General features: G+C 38.1%; 2 protein-coding genes across 4 annotated transcripts; both read left to right on the forward strand.

Moving 5' to 3' along the window:
* Positions 1 to 8: 8 nt before the first annotated feature.
* Positions 9 to 7256, forward strand: kctd2 (potassium channel tetramerization domain containing 2). 2 transcript variants are annotated; one of them, XR_008909447.1, is made up of 7 exons: positions 9 to 591; positions 1522 to 1630; positions 2610 to 2701; positions 3338 to 3433; positions 3801 to 3926; positions 4020 to 4472; positions 4588 to 7256. XR_008909447.1 is itself a non-coding variant. In XM_056772027.1 (6 exons), exons 1-6 carry the CDS (start codon positions 241 to 243, stop codon positions 4047 to 4049), a joined length of 804 nt encoding a protein of 267 aa, XP_056628005.1. In that variant the 5' UTR covers positions 9 to 240; the 3' UTR covers positions 4050 to 7256. The 2 variants fall into 2 exon arrangements, 1 of the variants encoding a protein (XP_056628005.1); XM_056772027.1 differs by having other exon boundaries at positions 4020 to 7256.
* Positions 7257 to 7608: 352 nt separating this feature from the next.
* Positions 7609 to 18297, forward strand: slc16a5a (solute carrier family 16 member 5a). 2 transcript variants are annotated; one of them, XM_056772132.1, is made up of 5 exons: positions 7609 to 8001; positions 8759 to 9180; positions 9707 to 9850; positions 12830 to 13660; positions 17208 to 18297. In XM_056772132.1, exons 2-5 carry the CDS (start codon positions 8898 to 8900, stop codon positions 17348 to 17350), a joined length of 1401 nt encoding a protein of 466 aa, XP_056628110.1. In that variant the 5' UTR covers positions 7609 to 8001; positions 8759 to 8897; the 3' UTR covers positions 17351 to 18297. The 2 variants fall into 2 exon arrangements, with proteins under 2 accessions (XP_056628110.1, XP_056628111.1); XM_056772133.1 differs by lacking the exon at positions 7609 to 8001 and adding an exon at positions 8212 to 8430.
* Positions 18298 to 19469: the final 1172 nt, after the last annotated feature.

Raw genomic sequence — 19469 nt, forward strand, 5'->3', positions numbered from 1 at the left:
TCTCACCCATAATATTTGTAGCTTACATGGGTCGTTTGTATAAACAAAACGGATCAGTCAAGCGTTTTATAGATTGTAAACTATGTCGCCACGTGTGAGCGTTCCTTACACATCGCAACGCATTTGTCCTCGTTATCAGCGCGTTTAAAACCGACCAGTTTCGTGTAGCGGGGCAGAACAGAGCGCAAAATAACGGAATTTGGTGTCTGATAAAGACGGAACTGACTGTGCTTCGAAAATATGGCAGAGTTGCACGTTGAGCCCAACGCGACTAGCATCCTTGAGCAGACCGATCATTGTGAAATCAGAGGATCAGTGAATGTGAGACTGCCCTCGCCCACCCTGATGATTCCGCCGCGAAGTGGCTTGTCCAGTCCGGGGGTCTCGGGTTCAAGAGCGGTGTTCGGGTTCCCCATGAAAGGCAACCCCAGTTTCCCATCGCCAGAAGCCACAGAGAAGCCTGGGTCCAGGTGGGTTCGACTGAACGTTGGGGGAACCTACTTTGTCACGACGAAACAGACCCTGTTCAGGGATCCAAAATCGTTTTTGTATCGATTATGCCAGGAAGATCCGGATTTGGATTCTGACAAGGTAAGTGTAGTGTTTACGTTACTGTTTGATGTTTTTTCCTGCAGCACACAAACAAAATGCATCGTTCACCTACCCATTATTTAGCTTGTTTGTGATTGATAAATATAATTTGCCTTTCTTCCGTGATTTTGATATTCACAAATCTATGTCTTTAATTTAACGTTGCATCTTCATGGTGTAACATTCCTGTAGAAAAAAGCAGTCCTGTTTTGCCATTTAAAAATGATGAAAAAATTGAAAAAAAGCTTTTGTTTACTTGCTCTAGTTTCCCCCTTAAACATTATAAAGATCATAATGTAATGCTAGAGAACTGAGCATTGCATATTAGTTTAAGAAATTTGAATTCATCTTTATCTGGTCAATGTCTGATGGTGTTGTTAAGGGAATTCACATTGAGATCTAAAGCAACAAATTGAAGGGATAGTTTACCCCAAAATAAAATTCTGTCATCGTTTACTCACCTTACTCAAGTTCTGCCAAATATGTATAGTTTTTTTGTTCTCATGAACAACACGGAGAAAGCTATTTGGAAGAGTGCTTATAAACAAACAGTTCTTGGACCCCATTGACTACCATAGTGGTAAAAAGTACTTAATTGTTTTTGCTCTGTTGAGCACAAAACAATATATTTTGAAGAATGTAGGACAGGAAGCAGTTCTAGGGCAGGTTTGACTCCCATTGGAATATTCAATGAGATCCAAGATATGTTTGTTTACGAGCATTCATCCAAATATCTTCCACTGTGTTCAACCGAATAAAGAAATATGTACAGGTTTGGAACAACTCTAGAGTTCATATTGGGTGAACTATCCCTTTAATACCACACTGTGTGCTAGAATTATAGCTGAGATGGTCCTAAAATAGATAGTTGCATGCAAAGACACTGATCACTGTTCACTTATAAATTCAATCTCACGTTTTTCCTCTCAGGATGAGACAGGAGCATATTTAATTGACAGGGATCCCACATATTTCGGCCCCATCTTGAACTACCTGAGGCATGGAAAGTTGATCATAAACAAGAACCTTGCTGAGGAGGGTAAGATGGTCAGGGCACATTGTCCTTGAAAACTTCATAATGGAACAGTAGTGATCTAGTTTCATTTAAAACCTTTTTTTTTCTGTAAAGGGACCACAGTGTACTCGCGTAACAGTTTCCTACAGAACCGGTGGGGTACTAAAAGAGTCTGAAAGGTGTCAAAAGAATTGTGTGGGTCTTTGTTAAAGGGGTCATATGTCACGGCTAAAATGTATATTTTCGATTGTTTTAGATGTGTTGCAATTTCTATACATGATTTAAGGTTAAAAACGCAGTATATTCCACATATCGTGCGTGTTTGCAGCTCCTCTTTGCCCTGCCTCTCTGAAACGCACCGATTTTTTACAAAGCTCTGAAAAGCATGGTGTGCTATGATTGGCCAGGTAACCAGCTTGTAGTGATTGGTCGAATTCTGCAAGCGTGTGATGGAAATATGACGCCTGTAACCATATTTGGAACATCAGGTTCCGAAGCAATTGTACTGACAGGTACGCCCACCTTACTTGCGAATACCTTTGGGTGGTCTTAGTCAAACCATACCACGAACTGATGTAGATTTGTGGGGGTGTGGTTACACGAGGCGTTTCAGGCAGGTCTGGTCGAGCATTCGCTTTTTGATAGAATGCATCTTTTGTCTCGGCTCTTTAATTTTTTTCAACTTTATGTGTCTAATACATGCATGGGAAACTTATAACACAGAAAACACGTATTCCATATGACCCCTTTAAAAATCTGCAGTTAAAATCATTGCTTAGAATTGTCAATATCTTGCAATCATTAATTTATATTTTTTATATTTATTGTATAAAAATATTGACAATAAATGCATGAAAAATAAGAGAAAAAGCAGTGAAAGCAATGACTAGAAAATGTAAATTTTAATTATCACATTGTAGTGTATCATCTCTTACTGTATTCTTTTTACTGTAGAATTATTTTCGATATTTAATAGTGTGTAACGTGTTATCCGGTACTGCAGGTGTTTTGGAGGAAGCAGAGTTTTATAACATTGCATCACTTGTGCGACTTGTGAAGGAGAGAATACGAGACAATGAAAACAGGACATCACAGGTATGTGGTCAAATAAATTCAGAATGAATGACTTCAGAGTTTTCTAGGCAGAAAGCATTTAAGTCTTTAATTTAAAGCAATCTATGCCTTAAGGGAAAGAGGGGGTGTTCATAAGAATTAAAGTTCATCATTCTGAACCATTTGGGGACAAAAGCAAAGCCAGTTTGGATCTAGGTTTAAGTGCCCAGCTACTTGAAGCTCAAACTTATAACGCCTAGAAACCTAGAAACAACAGATGGAATTTTGAAATAATGACAGGTTTAGACAACTGTTTTGCCCTACCCTATGTCACCATTGTACTCGTAAACATTGTACTAAGACATTTTGTCCCAAACTCGAGCCATTGGCTAAGACAGAAGCTGTCAACATTTACTCCGCCTCTTGTCATTTCAAACCTGTATGACTTTCTTGCTTCCGCTGAACACAAAAGAATGTTATTAACAGCCCCCCATTCACTTGCAATGGGGCTGTGCTGTTCTTTTACCAACATTTTAAAATATCTTCTTTTGTGTTCTGCAGAAGAAAGAGATTCATACAGGTTTGATATGACAAGAGGGCGAGTGAATGATAACAGCATTTTCACTCCTTTTCTACTCCTTTAAGTGTTTAAGGATTCAAATATTGTTGTTCCTATAGGGCCCTGTGAAGCATGTGTATCGTGTATTACAATGCCAAGAAGAAGAGCTCACTCAGATGGTGTCCACCATGTCGGATGGATGGAAGTTTGAACAGGTAGGTGTTACCCAGCATCAATACAAATTCTGTGTTTAATCCGGTCGGGATTAGACCACTAAAAGACTGTTGAGGTTTTGCTCTGTATGGTTGCGACATCTGTAACCAATGATGAGCTGTTTAGTTGAGATGGGGTTTATGAGAACAATATATAATGAATGGGTGTATATAATGCTCATTCTTGTGAAAGGTTAGCCTTGTAAGACCTTCTGCTTTAACTGGTTGTTTTTTAAACTTTTATGGGTCTTTTCTTTCTAAACGTTTGACTTTCTAAAATGTGTTTTTCTGGGTATGCGTAAGTAAACGTTTTTCATGGTATCTGTCTGTTTGCGATGCAGTGAACTTGATTCGACTTGTCTCGTTCCAGCTCATAAGCATCGGTTCCTCCTATAACTATGGCAACGAGGACCAGGCTGAATTTCTGTGTGTCGTTTCCCGGGAGCTCAACAACTCAACTAATGGAATTGTGATTGAACCCACCGAGAAGGCTAAGGTACGATTAATATTTTAACTCTGGTTTATTAAGCAACAAGATCTGACAAAATGTAATGGTTCATCATCGTTGATGCTGATGTTTCCCCCACAGATTCTTCAAGAGAGAGGGTCCAGGATGTGAGAAGCCCGGTGTCTGAGCTTACGCAGATCTCCCATCGCTCACTTCCGTCCTCCAGATCCTACTTCACCATACAGCTGACTCCAAGTTCATCAGCTCACCATCCCTCCCCCTTGTGCCTTTCCACTTAGGGGGTTTAAGCCCCTCTCCTCCCTGCAGTGCTGCAACATTAACCAATCAGCGCCATCACTAACTATCAATGCTTTTATCAGCCAATTGAAAAAAGCATCTGAGGTTAAACCTCGGATAATGATATTTGATGCAAGATTGCTGAGAGGATTACAGGAAAGGATTTATCATTCATCGTAACGCTTATTCATGCAGCTGTCATCTCCCTATTCATATCCTAATCATTACCATCATAATCTTTACAACAGCTGGTCAGTGAAGCTGCGTATAACCGTATGCTCCTCAGGACTTCCAAAGGTGTGCAAGACCATGCAGAAGTCACTTCCCCATATTCAATACAGCTTATCCTAACAAGCACGTTATCTTAAATCATTTGCATCCGCCACATTTCTGTATCCATTTCTCATTTCAGTGTACACATCCCAAACCAAGCGCACAGCAGGTTGCTCAACAGATGAAACGAAGACTGCAGCTTTTGAACATGCAGTGTTCTGTCTGCTGAGTGGCGTTTTGTTAACTCTACCCATTTAGCCATCTGGAAAGGACCAGAGGAGCAGGGAGGAGAACTCATACTGCCAACCGTCCAGTCGCATATTTGTCCACTTATGTGAAGAAATCTCTCATTTCCAGTTCGCTCGGGTCGTCATCCTGGAAATAGATTTTTTCGGCCTGGATATTTCAAATGCATCAAAACAGGAAATAAAAAACAGAAGAAATATTTGGTTGTAGGGCATGACAGGATTATGTATATTACGAACATATGTATTACGATAAGGCCGAATGCAAGTCATGTTACTGTTGATATTTGTACCATAGTGGTCGTTTTTTTTGTGTTTATCAATGAGTTTCTCTATTTGAGATATTCTGTAATCCCTGGTGTACTTTTTAAATGCCTGGTCGCTAAAATTTGTTAGTGTTACTCTGAAACTCTTTGTCGATGACTGGAAAAAAACAGGAGACTTCTTTTATAGAGAAAGTGTCAGGTTTGTCCAGGTGGTTAAGAGAATGCTGTTGGACAATGCGCCAACATGTTTTGTGTCGGGCAAAACTGCATTGATGGCTCTTTTGACACTTTGTTGACATTTTAAGAGCTTGTTCTCCCCATAATAGCATAACATGTTGACTGTTTAACTCATTCTTAAAAAAAAAGACTGATCACATCAGAGGAATGTTGAACGTAAAGGGCTCCATTTAATGTGGACATAGTTTCTTGTCATTTTTTGAAAATGTTAAGTATCAATATCTCTTCAGGTAAATCGTTTTACGTGTGCTTCATTTTGACACTGGAGCTGGTATTTTGTCCTTTGAACTGGTCGCCTCATCGTTTAACTTGGTTCTCCTCTCAAGTAGCAGATACACTTGATATGTAAAACATTGTGGAATCTGAATCTACTGTTACTAGAAGTAAGAATATTTAGGTAAAGTAAAGTATCGTCCAGGCTGTATTTTGGATATTCGGTTGTTCATATCTATTGCTAAACTGTTGATGAAGGTAGGGTTCAGTCTAAGATGGGTTTTTGTAATGTTTATGGTCTGCGGTGTTTAAAGTGTTGTTTCTTGCTCTAAATATGTTTAAAGATTTTCACCTCTATCACATTATTTTATTTAGCATATCAAGAACACAAAGTATTAGTCTGTGAGCTACTGTTACTGTTTCCCCCCTCCTTGAGAGAGTTTATGCGTTCAGCCCCAATTGTTAGTCATTGAAGGATCCTTTAATTGGACATTCTCGTATATTCCCATTGTTCACAGTTAGGTTTCATATCTGTTTTCAAAGCAGAATCCTGGATTCACACCCAAATGCACTGTTTAGTTCTCTTCTTTGACCCGTTATTCCTTACCTCCCCCTAAAATACAGATACAAATGAAGGCAACGTAATGGTCTGGTTACTTCTCATGTCTTTGTAGTCTGAACGGTTAGTTCCATTCCTTAACACGGATACTGAATGTGCCCTGTTTTTGCCCAGATTGTTTTTGTGCCTGCCTATCTGTATTCAGCCTTTTCACTCCTGCCCCATGCACTTTTAAGTTGGGCCTGATTGTGCCTACCTTTAATGTTCTCCCTGTGTGGATTTTGTTCTATTTTTAGAATTGAACCCCATGCATGCCATTATAAATGTCATTTGCAGTCTCAAGTTTTATTTAAGACTGTTCAGGAAACCGAAATGGACGTCACATTGACTGTTGCGTATTACCCAGACTGTGAGAATTTCAGCCTCCTTCTTTTTATAAATCTGTACTTTAGGTCTTGTTTCTCATCTGAATTGTTGACAAAAAGTCAAACATTTCAATTCCTTATTTTGGAACGCTAATTTGGAAGCATGTGATGTGTTGAGTATATCCTGTGTGACAGTGTGTAGAGGTGAATTGGTGCATGGACTGTTGACAGACGGTTTTGATATGTTATGAACATTTTAGAAGTGGAACTTAAAAAAATGGTCAGTCTGCAGCTTTGGACATGTTTCTCTTCTGTAATAATATCACACATTACTGGATAAACTGGCTTGTTCAGGCTAAATATGCTTATACAACACCCTTTGTATATGTGGTATAAGCCCTTAAACCGAAGTTTTCGAAGTAGGCCAGAAGATTAGACCTCTGTCATAAAGTCTTTCATACCAGTTAAAACATGGTCCATGTTAAAAAAAAGAGGCATTTTTGCCATAATAATTAGTCAACAACACCTGCATGCTTTAGTATACAGTACACACACATTTTAACATGCTAAAACCTGCTTTTACATCAGTTGTTTTGGATGTATTGCATTGTCAACAGTATTGGTGTAGTGTCAAATATGTCAATAGGTTATGGAGATTCTGGAAATGAGTAGTCTTGATCAGACTGTCTTTTCATTTTTCTTATTTTTGACGTTCGTCTTCTGATGCATTTTCTTGCCATGTACAGATTGCAAAAAGATAATGTATGATTTTTATCATAAATTGTGTTTGTGTTTCAAAGTTGTGTGCTGTTTGTTGATTACAGTTGATGCGTTTTAACTCAACGCATAAGTGTGTATGGGAAAACAAAATGGAGCAGAATTATTAAATACGAGGTTCCCATCCTTTTGAGGAGTGAAACGATTATCATTTTTATCATTTTGATGAAAGAATCGACAATTAAAAATCAATGAGGTTTAAGTATTTTAGAGCTGAGCATGTTTAAAAAAATTTGTGTTAAACAATTTTTTTGTGTATATATATAAATATATATGTATGTATATGTGTGTATATGTGTATATGTATATGTATGTGTATATATGTATATATACGTGTATATATACGTGTGTGTATACGTGTGTGTGTGTGTGCGTGTGTGTGGGAACCAACCCTGTAAATAAGTGTAAGTGGCAAGTTTGTTTAGAGTGCAGGCTGATTATGGGCGTCGTCGACGTCACACATCAGTATAGTATATTTACTTAAATGAGTGACGTTTACTTAAAAAAACATAACACCTACTGTGTGTATTGAGGTATATACCACTAACGCATCAACACTTAAACACCCGCCTTTCGGAGCATACTAGTAGGCGGATGAGAGAAAATCGTGGGGTAGAAGGCAATATAGGAAATGCCTGCCATCGCCCTTGTGCTCAAATTTCTCTACGTGTTGACTGCAGTTAAAGGAGCCGTACCACTTATCATTTAGGCCTGATTTCTTGTATTAGTCTGCTATGGTCGTGAGGTTGGAAAGCAGGCACACTATTTGGGTTTTTTATCAATCGGCGCTGCAAGCTGCTCCAACCCGAAGTGTCTCCTCCCGCGAGTATGACCGCAGTTTCTGCAGCACAGTCGCCGCGCTGCCGCGGATGAGGTTAATGCATTGAGAAGGTGAGTTTTCCTTTGTCAAAGCCGATTCATGCTATACATTTAGTGTGGTTGAATATGACAGTGCGCTTTTTTGTTCTCAATATGAGCTAATAACGCAGAGCGAAATGTTGACATTGTGCGCACTACCCCGGGTGATGCAACCACATTTAAATATGTGATGTTGCGTGAACACCGTTTTTTGTTTGTTTTCAGGGTAGACGTTGGACAGTCATGTAACTCACGTTAAGTTTTTCCACGACGTGTTCTTATTTAAGCAAAAATCATTTAGCGTCATTGTTTTTCACGTAGCGTTAAGTTAACGTTGAATCGCGTGCGCGTTCTCCGGAACAGCATAACATGATGACATCAGACTTTATAAAACACCTAAAGATGATACACAACAAATAAATGCCAGTGATTTGATGGGTGTTTTAGTTATCATGTTCTACCGTAGGTACCAGGATTAACCAGTTGTATTAACTTGCCAATATCATGGTATAACTACTTAACGTTACTGTAGTGAAGCAACCGTTAACTTTCTTTAAACATTATTAAAGTTTGCATTAATGTTGAGAGGTTTACCGAGACTACCTCTTTTATCGATTTCCTCCATTTGTTTTGTAATGTGTTGAGTTTTAGCGTCACATATCAGCAGCTTTATTCTGAACCTGTGGATGTGAAACACCTTGTCTGAACTCGAAAAGTAAACATGGTCGAGTTTGACAAATTCACAGAAACTTTGTTGCGTAACATCTTGAATGCACTCATTTCATTTTAGGAGGTTAGCAAACAAATCTTTGATGACATGGAATATGCAAGAATGTCAGGCCCTTCCCTTCTGGTGCTGTTGAGAGCCCAAAACACCCAGGTGGAGAAACTCAGACGGCAGTGACTTCAGTTCCATCAGACAGAAAAATATGGCTCCTAAACAACCTTCTAGCATTGAAGAGCAATGTGAGCCTGAATCTGAGGAGGGAGAAAAAACGGGTCCCGGACTCCCTCATCCACTTGCTTATGATGCTCCGGATGGAGGCTGGGGATGGGTGGTTCTGCTCGCCACCATCGTTGTCTTAGCTCTCACACTGGCCTTTCCCTCTTGCATCAGCATCTTCTACTTGGATCTTCAGGTGGCTTTTAATGCCACCAACAGCGAGACGTCTTGGGTGCCTTCAATAATGACATCGGCTTTACATGTTGGAGGTGAGGATTTCACAGCACAGTAGACCATAGTAGCTGACAACGCCAGAGCCATGTGTTTAAATTTCAGAATCATTTGTTGCTATTGATACTTTTTGAAAGTATTAATAAAACCTTTATATTGGTTTCTCTACTACTGTGAGAAGGAATTTGTGGTCATTGTTTGACATCTGTTCTGTTGGTTAGGACTGATAACACATATTTGATATAACCCTGTAGGAGACGGTGAATTACAAGCAGGTGTTGATTGGCCGTCTCATTATGATATTGACATACACTGATAAGGGTAACACTGTGATACTGTAACAAGTCTGTATTGCCATGTAAACATTGCATGTCACATTTCTTTGACCCTCTTGACCAGCCAAATTTGATTTATTCGTGCATTGGCCAAACTTATTTTGAAGAAGGCATTAGGCATGTCAAAGTTCCAGGATGGGGAAAAGTAAATTCAATGAACAGTAGGATTATGCCATGTCATGCTTGGGTAAACCACCTTTAATTCAAGCTGTACGCAATGTTCTTCCAGGTCCTCTATGTAGTGTATTGGTGGAACGCTTCGGTTGCCGGGCAACGGTGATCTTCGGGGGTGTTTTGAGTGGTGTGGGCATGGCAGCCAGCTCCTTTTCAAATTCCATGGTTGAGTTATACATCACTACTGGGCTCATAACAGGTCAGTACTGTTTGTCCCATAGTTTTAGATGATGATAATATGATTTATCCTTGTTTAAAAGCAACAACATGAAATTTATCACAATCTATATATTTTTGTGTTTATCACTAATAATTATCTAAAAAGTTCTTTACTCTATTGTATCTGGCAAAAATAAAAGTATCGCATCAGAATTCATTGATGAACGATTCCAGGGTTATAGATGTGACGTTTGCAGTCAAAACTACAAACTTGAAGAATAAATTTATTTACAATGGACTCAAAATTATGCAACCCCTAGGTAAATGTGATCAAGGAAGGCTGTGAAAAGAAATCAGTATTGTTAATCCTTTGGATCTTTTATTGATTTTTTTACAAAAATCTCATGTTGGGGCTTCTCCTCTGTTCTCTCCACTCATTTTCTAAAGAGTTCAGGTGTGGCCATTGGAGAGGCTTTTTTTATCCCTCAGTGACCCATTTTTTATTTTGATGTTTGTTTTCATGTCATTCTCCTGTTGAAAGATTCAACCTAGGCTCCTTTTTGACATTTAGCGGTGGCAATCAGGTTTAGAATTTTTAATTCATTTGGTATTTGCTAGAATCCATTCCCATTTATCCAAGGGTCGGTTGCATGAACTGCATTGACTAGTCTGTGATGTTAGATCTATTCTTTTTCTTCAAGACTGGTTGAACTGTCGGAGTCCTTTTTGAGTCTACACATGAAACACGCATATTGGAACTAATATGGCGCAACTCATGAATTCTTTGGAATACAGACTGACAGTTGGTCTCGTTTGAAAAAAGAAAAGTAGCTGATTATTGCGAAAAAATACATTTAAAATACTCGTCGCAAAAGGATAACAAAACATTTAAGCACACTCTTTATAAAAAGGAATCATTTACTCTCCCTACATAAATTATTTAAAAAAACACTAAAGAAATCTGTATTCTAGAGTCTTAGACCTTTCCAACGATATATAGTTTGTCTTGATCCGATTAGAATTTACATGCACAATATTGATGCAAACTTAGGTGTCCCGTATACGGAACGGGTGACAGTTAACAGGCTACATCAGTTAGATAAAAAGTTATGTTGGGCTTATTGAAATATAAAAATTTATACTGATTAGTCCTAACTAATTCCTAGTCTGTGAGAATAGCGAGAAATAGTAAGAAATAACAGTTTCTGCAACTGGCCCAGAACATAAAAGATACAGAAATATATCGTCACTGTCCTTCGAAAAATCTTGCATCTCCAAATTCGTTGTTTTTCAGAAATTCATTTTTAAATAATTTCTATAGTGTTTTCCAAGTTGACAAGCACTTTTTCATACTTTGAATTGATTTGATATTTGGAAAACCCAGTAACAAACATAAAATGTGACTAATAATAATGATTAATGGCAACAAAACAAAAAAGGAGCACAGATATGTAGATAGGAGGTTTCAAAAGAACAACCATATTTAACTTTACACGTGGGGTACTTTTTTATAACTGTGTGCACCAAGCCCATCTTTAGTTTATGCTGCTAAAAAGGCTAAATTCATCTGACCAAATGAGCCTTTTTAGCAGCATACACTCAAGTTGGGTTCGGTGCACACAGGGGTAAAAAAGTACCCCATCTGTAAAGTGAACTGAAGAGGAGAAGAACCAACATGGAGCTGGAAATCTGAAGGGTCTGGAGTAAGAAGGGAATTGTCTCATGTCGCTTTCACACTTAGAGTTAAGTTCGGAACGTGGCGCGGTTCGCATGAAAAATTGCTAGTGTGAAAGCTGTCAAGCGAACCCGGGTGCACACCTGGCCACCGACCCCGAGACTACCTGAAGGAGATGGCCTGAGGTCGGTTGCTCTTGAACTGTGGCGGGGTTTGCATGAACATGAAAGCAACGTGGACCCGGGTGCACACTTGATGAGGAAGTAAAGTGATCTGCTAAGGGTTACGAGTGGAATCACACCGGCAGCCCACTGTTCCCTCAAAATAGAAAGGCGTCTGCATACAACGCGCATACAGTAAACCCAAATGTCATTTAGTCTGCTGCGCATTATAGCACCAAGTTAAAAAAACACAATATATTGATCCGTGCTTTGTTTTCTGTCATGCGCAGTGCACATTTTTGATGATGTAAGACGAACACAAACGCACCAGGGTGCGACAGAATCAAATTGAGTCTGAAACCAAACCACTGTGGGGGACGCCGGGGAAAAATCGCACTCAAGTTTGCACCGCAGCAAAAGAGCCCACTCAATGTCTTTCAGATTTTCTTCAAACTCTATAGGCATTATAGGTGAAGACTATAATGATGTTATCTTGGCAAAAACAAGAGGTTGTTGAAGGGTTTGAATAATTATAAACCATTTGCATTAGAGAAAAACAACATTTTCATTATGACATTTAAAATTATTTTCAATTAAAGATCCAAAGGATTAACGATGCTGATTTATTTTCACAACCTCCCTTGATCATATTGTACATTGAACTGTCTGTTTAGATTTTCCTAAAACCCTGTTGACAGGGTCAAGAGATCAGAAAAATTATTGGTCTTTACGTTTTCTATTTAAGATGAGGGAAATATATATGCCTGTGTTTTTTGAGAGACTGCATTCTACTATAGGATATAGGATTTCTGTGTATAAAAATGCCCAACAAATAAAGAAGAGCTCTTTATAGAACATAAAATCGCTTTTTTAATATTCTTGTGCCAATTGATGAGGAATTTGGCAGAAGCATTTAGCTGACTATGAAAAATTGTTGCAAAAATGTTAGTTCTTTAAAAACTTTGAGAACTCATGATTATTTCAATCATCAAGTTTTTACATCTTTTACATAAGCATAATGAAAACCGTTGGAACGCTACCGGTCCAATGAAATCCCTCAGTAACTATTACAAATAAAAATACAATTATAAATGTAGATATTCAAGTTCACCCTGTTTGTAATTTAGTCAGCAAGTTAGCAACCCATAAGTCTATAACATGTAAGTTTGTGTTCACTCCACAGGTTTGGGTTTCTGCTTCAGCTTTCAGCCTGCCGTCACCATACTCGGACATTACTTTGTGCGTCGTCGTCCATTCGCCAATGCGATGTCCTCCACTGGCACCGCTCTGGGCCTATGTGCATTGCCCTTTTTAGGAGACTATCTGCACCGTGAACTTGGCTGGAGGGGGAGCTTTTTGGTGCTCGGCGCTGTGCTGTTCAACTGCTGTGTTTGTGGGGCTGTCATGAGACCGCTCATACCCCGCAAGCCCAGAAAATCAGAGGCGATGATGAACGGCCCCATAGCCATCTCAGAAACGGGGCTGAAAGTGCGATTGTTGGCAATGATTCGAAGTTTCCCATCATCTCTCAGACGAAACATGGCCTTTGACCTGTTCAGCAGCAACCTTCGATTTCGTTGTTTTTCATTGGGCATCACTTGGATGATGCTGGGGTTTGTAGTCCCACTTATATACCTAGTCCCTTACGCAACAGTTAATAATATGGATCGAAGCCAAGCCGCCTTGCTGCTCTCCATCATGGGCTTCGTCAATATTTTTGTGCGACCCCCCATCGGAGTGCTATTCAGCCTGCCCTGGTTCAAAGGTCGCCACATCTACGTGTTCTCAGCCGCGCTGGTGATAAACGGACTCAGTAACAGTATTTGTTGCATTGGCGCTAGTTTTCAAGTACTGTTAGCGTACGTGGTTGTGTATGGAATTTCAATGAGCGTTGTCGGATCGCTGATGTTCACCGTTATGATGGACATAGTGGAGATGAGCCGGTTCCCGTCTGCTCTCGGCCTGCTGTCAATCATGGAAAGCGTCACACTGTTGATAGGACCTCCACTCGCAGGTAACATGACAACCTTGTAATTAAGTGTTTTGAAGTTGTGCTTGAAGTTTACCTTGTTTGCAGATTGGAGATAAAAGGTGAGTACCCAAACAAGATTTAAAAGCCTCTAAACTCCAGATGACGTGATTTTGACAATGCTGTTTTGCTGGTCTTTTAACATTCCTACCAGAGACTTGAGTCAAGACACAAACATATTTTACTAGGGGGTAATGTTACTGATGCATGCATCTTTGATCTATGCATGCAAGTCAAACCAAACGTGTTCAGTTCAGGTCTGGACTTCAGACCAGTTATGATCTTCCTCATTAGACTGAATAAAGAATTTATTTTTTAACCTTGCTTTGAGCACAGCATTGTCATGAATGGGATAGAAAAGGACCATATTCATTTACATGAGCACAAATCTTAATAATATTCTAGAATCTAGAATATAACTATATGCTCCCTGTAGGATTAAGATTTGTGCTCATGTAAATGAATAAAGTAGTTAAACCCTGTTGGCCAAAACGGAGAGGCTCAAGAATAGCTTTTCCCCCCAGGCCATTAGACTCCTTAATATTGGCACATACAGCTCTTTACGGACTCTGACAGACAGTGTAGTGTCATTCACCAGCTGCACTTCCACGTTACCACTGTACTCATAAAACTGTAACATTTCTGCGTCTATAAGCCTCCTTTACCACAGACGGAAACTATGTCACCGCAGTGTAGGCAACTTCTCCTACAGATTTAACCAATTGTACTAGAATGCAGTTGTGTCACTGTATTATAAGAAATTACTTTAAAATGCTGGTACACTGTTAAAATAGAGTGCAACTCATCAATATTTTTAGTAAAAAAGATATCATTAACTGTTAAGGTGGGGTTTCTTTTTTTATTGTAATTAAAATAATTAAAATTAAAATTGCTCATTCATAAATGAAAAATGTTAAAACTTAAGTTGTGAAAACGTAATAATTGTAGAACTTAAAAATACACCAAGGTTAAGAAATACAAAGTATTTCATTGCGATGTAACCAATATGAATAAATTAGACCTTATTATAAAATGCCTTCTCCAATCTTTTAATGGATCGCTTTCAATACTGCATATACAATTCTTATGTTCCTGAATAATCATGGTCTTCTGTTTATTTTAATATATATCCCCGTGCTAGCAGGGGGCCTCCAAAAGAAAGGGGTGGACCAACAAGCAATGTCAGCAGCCACATGGAGCCCCAAGTAATCATCAAAATAGTCAGGATATCCCAGTTAACGTTTTACATTATATCACATGTACGAAGGCACAACCCCCCCATTATAGATTATATAAATGGACAATTCCTTCAGCAGAGTATATGCGCGAGATGTTCGACACTAGCTGGAGAATGTTAACGCATCGCCGGAATTAGTAGAACTGCCCACAAGTGTCACTGTGTGGTACATTAGCTGAAAATCAAATTTAAAGTTGCACGGAAATAAACAACAAAGAAACGCAACTAGATCAGAGGAGAGGTAAAAAGATGAGATACAAAAGATTGTTCTCAAAGTCTCTTCTTTTTCCCCACACAAACTCCCCCGCTGCTACAGCAGCAGCAGCGTCTCTCTCTCCTGCCAGACATAGCACTCTCCCGGCCATGAGCAATGATAATGATTCTGATGAGTTTTTCTCCATGAACACCGACGACACAGTTATAATACTGCAGTCTGTGACAGTAAGATCCGCATATAAACGGCCGCCGCGAGACTCTAAGCGACATTAGAATCGGATGAATGAAAATAGTTCTGAGTAAAGCAGGAGAATCAAAGATATACCCAAATTTCATAATTGCTAAAAGTAAAATGAATTAAAACTAAAAGAGAAGTCAAGATATTATTAAATGGGAGTCAGATGAAATGGAGGTAATTTAATGAAATATGTTTTCATTCAAATATTGACTCTGCTGCATAGACAGATGGGCACATAAAGACATAATATCATAACGTCAGTACAGTGCTAACGATTCGTACTGTACGCACTAGTACAGAAATTTGGTCACATTTAAATGCATGAAAGATCGTAAACCAGAAAGAAAACACACGGAGAGATGACACACTTTGTAAATAGTAATCCCAGGCGTATTTTTTTCCATCTTGTTCATTTGGGAATTCATTATTATTCTTTTTTTAATTTGTGAGTATCTGTGTTTAGTTTTCCCCTGTCGCTTTGACTGGGCGCGAAACGTTGTGTGCTTTGAGGAGGAACCATAAGGGTTGTGTTGGAAAAATAAGGGTTGCAGTAGCAAATAAGGGTAGCAAGTAATATGGTGCATAGTTGGGGCCCCCATAAATGGATTTGCATAGGGCCCCCAAATCACTAAATTCGCCCCTACTGATCCAATACACCCACAAGTAAAATGTCTGATATTATATATTTTACATTATAAAAATTTCTGGTAATATCAGAAGCACTAGCGAGAACAGACTTCTCCGAATTTTCCGAAAAATAAAGTGTGATGCCAGTCTGACGGAAGGGATTGGTTGATATCATTTGTTTTTTTTAATATAATGCAGGAACAAACCTGACAGACATAAAGAATAAAATGAGACGGAAAACATCATCACTGGATTTATTTTATGCAGTTCAGATGTTGAAATCAGCAAGTACCATCGGGTTCTTAGATTAAGACCAAATCAGCAGTACTACAGCCCCCTCTTAGCCTTGGTGTGTTTTTTATATTAATTGATCTTAACTGTAAACAGCCGGTAATAAAGTATTAGGAACAAAATACATTGTTATTCTTGTGTACATATTTTCTATTTCTATTCTCCTCTATATGCACAGTCTTTGGAGTGTACCAGATTAACATTTCACTGCAAATTGTACATGTTTACATTTACAGTGTATGTGACACATAAAATCTTGAATCTAGAAGGGGGCGTCTCAATGCTTTGTTCTAACACATGAGTAGTGTAATAAAACTGAAAAGGTAAATGTAACTCAGTCAGTGGTTTACGTCTTGAAAAAGGATTTATATTACTTTACTTTATGTGACATGCTGGGTAAAGAATATGCTTCAACATGTTGAAGATGCAGTGAACAGATGCAGACTGTTATCTGTTGCATGATCCCTGTTATTACTCAACTGTACTGTCAGTAAATGTAAAAGAACATTGCCAAACACTCTTGTCAGTGTAACACATCACATTCAAAGTAAAAAAATAACAGTGATTATTTAGTGGGTGTATGTCTGTGTACAATGATCGGAATGTCTCCTTCATTGTAAAGCACTAATCTGGATTTATGAGTGTTTGTGGGAGTGGAGTTTGTGTTTCGAGTCTGGTCAAACTGACCGAGCTGTTTTCTTGCTTGTATTTTCTAACACAGTAGTGTCAGTAGTTTGGCCAAGTATAACTTAGCACCTTGGCGTGAGTCTGCCTTCCGCTAAGTGATCACCATTGCCTTAGACCAGAGTCATACTAACCTACAAACTCATAAAGCATAAAAATAATGATGAAATTGCTTCAGGAAAGTCAGAAATTCATTGATTTCAAAGAAGTTTTATTCAACTTTGCTATCTTTGTTACAGGAAAACTAATAGACAGGACTCAAGTCTTCACATACGTGTTTCTGGCCTGCAGCATCTCAGTGACCTTATCAGCTCTGTTCCTTATGATTTCCTTTTACTGGCTGGACCGCCGTGACGCTGCCCAGAAGGACAATGGTTCCTAAACCTGCTGTTAGTCTATACACTGACGGCCATACAGCATTGTGCCTACAAGTGGGGTAAATTCCCCATCTTAAGAAACAGAAAACATCATTAACAAATAAACCAGAACCAGGTTATCTATGTATTAAAGCTCAAACAAATGTGGTATATGCATTGAAAAGTGCCTTGGATTTACAATGCCATTGGATTACAGTAAATAGAGTAGATTATGTCAGGAAATGTTTATGATCATATTTATTTTGTTTAATGACATACTATCTCAAGTTTTATCTCCTCATCTCATGTATATCACAAAACACTTTATCGTGTACATTGGTATCATAATACCCTAAACACTCAATGACAAACGGACACGGTTCAACCTTAAAGAGAGATTGATTGGTGATCTGATGTCTTAACTTTACAACACTGAAATATCAAAGAGTAAGAAAAGAGACTGTGAGACAAAAAACTGTTCCTAGAAAGTCTTGTTTTACTGAAAGAACAGGAGACATACAAATCGTTGCTGTCCTACCGAAACCTTGGATGTCCATATTTTATGTTTTTCAGGCAATGGAAAAAAATGTACTTTCTAAATTATTAATTATTTTGTTGTTGAAGTTGACAAGCACTTTTTAATACTTTTAATTGGTTAGATATTTGCAAAACCCAGTGACAAACATAAAGGCTGACCAATAAAAAGGATTTATTGTAAAAAAACAACACAAAATATGTGGTTACATGGTTTTAGAAGGACAGCAAGAAAAAACAGCAGCAGCCTCTATAGAGGGGGAGTTGAGTGTCATATATCACAGTGTCGTTTAAAGTGTGTTTAGTGCAGTAATACAATTTATTTCTTTATTAAAGGCAAATATATTTGGAATTTTAGTACTAAATTGAAAGCAGATAAATGCTGTGCTTTCTCATTGCAATCAATAAAAAAATGTTACAGTCCCATGGACTAACTTCATGCTGCTACTTGTCTTAAGTTATTGTTTTTTTTTGTGAGTTATTCATTTAATTAATTTAAGTTATTATTGGGCTGTCCATTCAGAAACCTTGGATGTCTCAATTCACTGTTTTTTTAGGAAATTGAAAAAACACTCCTTTTTAAAATATTAAATACTGTGTTTTTTATACTTTTCACTGGTTAGATATTTGCAAACTCTGTAACAAACATGAAGGGTTAAAATAATAAGGATTTATGACAAAAAATAACAATCACAAAATATGGACAGTAGCATTATGTTATTTAAAGGGATAACTGTTTTATAATTTTTCTTAACCTCGTGTCATTTTGACCTGTATAACTTCAGCAGAACACAAAAAAAGAAAGTTGTAACCAAACAACACTGGTCCCCATGGACTTCCATTGTATGGACACAAAACCACAATGATATCAGTTCTCTTTTGTGTGCATGGAAAAAGTTAGAGACAGCATGTTTAGAACAACATGAGGGTAAATAAATGAAGTTTTTTTACTTTGCAGTGAGTCACATCTTTACTACAAACAGGACAAAACTCCTCTTTTATGCCCTTCTCTTCTAGCATTAATGCTGTAATTACTTGAAAACTTTGTGTTGGGTTTTAAAGTGAAAGTTCACTCAAAAAGCAAAATTCTGAAATAATTTACTAACCCCAAGATTGTTCCAAACCTGTATAAATGTCTTAGTTCTGATGTACACAGATAATGATATTTAGAAGAATGTCAAACACCAATCTGATTTCATCCACCCATTTACCGTCAAATAAATACTATGGGAGTCAATGAGGGATGAGATCTGCTTAGTTACTGACATTCTTCCAAGTATCTTCCTTTGTGTTTGGCAGAGCAAAGACATTTATACAGGTTTGGATAGTAATAGTCCATTATGGGCCAACTAGCCCTTAGTCATTAAATGCTTCTTCGTTTTTAAAGTCCAGTGTCTGCTATATGAATAAATTAATTACAACAATGATGCAAAACCACACAATACCACAAAGAAATGTTAAACAAATACAATTAACTCACAGGCAAAATAGGTATACAAAATGTATTAAATGTACACAACAAACTTACATATGCTAAATTAATAGCACATGCAGATTGATTAAACAATCTCCAAGATCAAACATAATATAAACTTACATATTCATTCACGC

This window comes from Triplophysa dalaica, chromosome 17 (assembly GCF_015846415.1).
Source record: "Triplophysa dalaica isolate WHDGS20190420 chromosome 17, ASM1584641v1, whole genome shotgun sequence".
Classification (NCBI taxonomy): domain Eukaryota; kingdom Metazoa; phylum Chordata; class Actinopteri; order Cypriniformes; family Nemacheilidae; genus Triplophysa; species Triplophysa dalaica.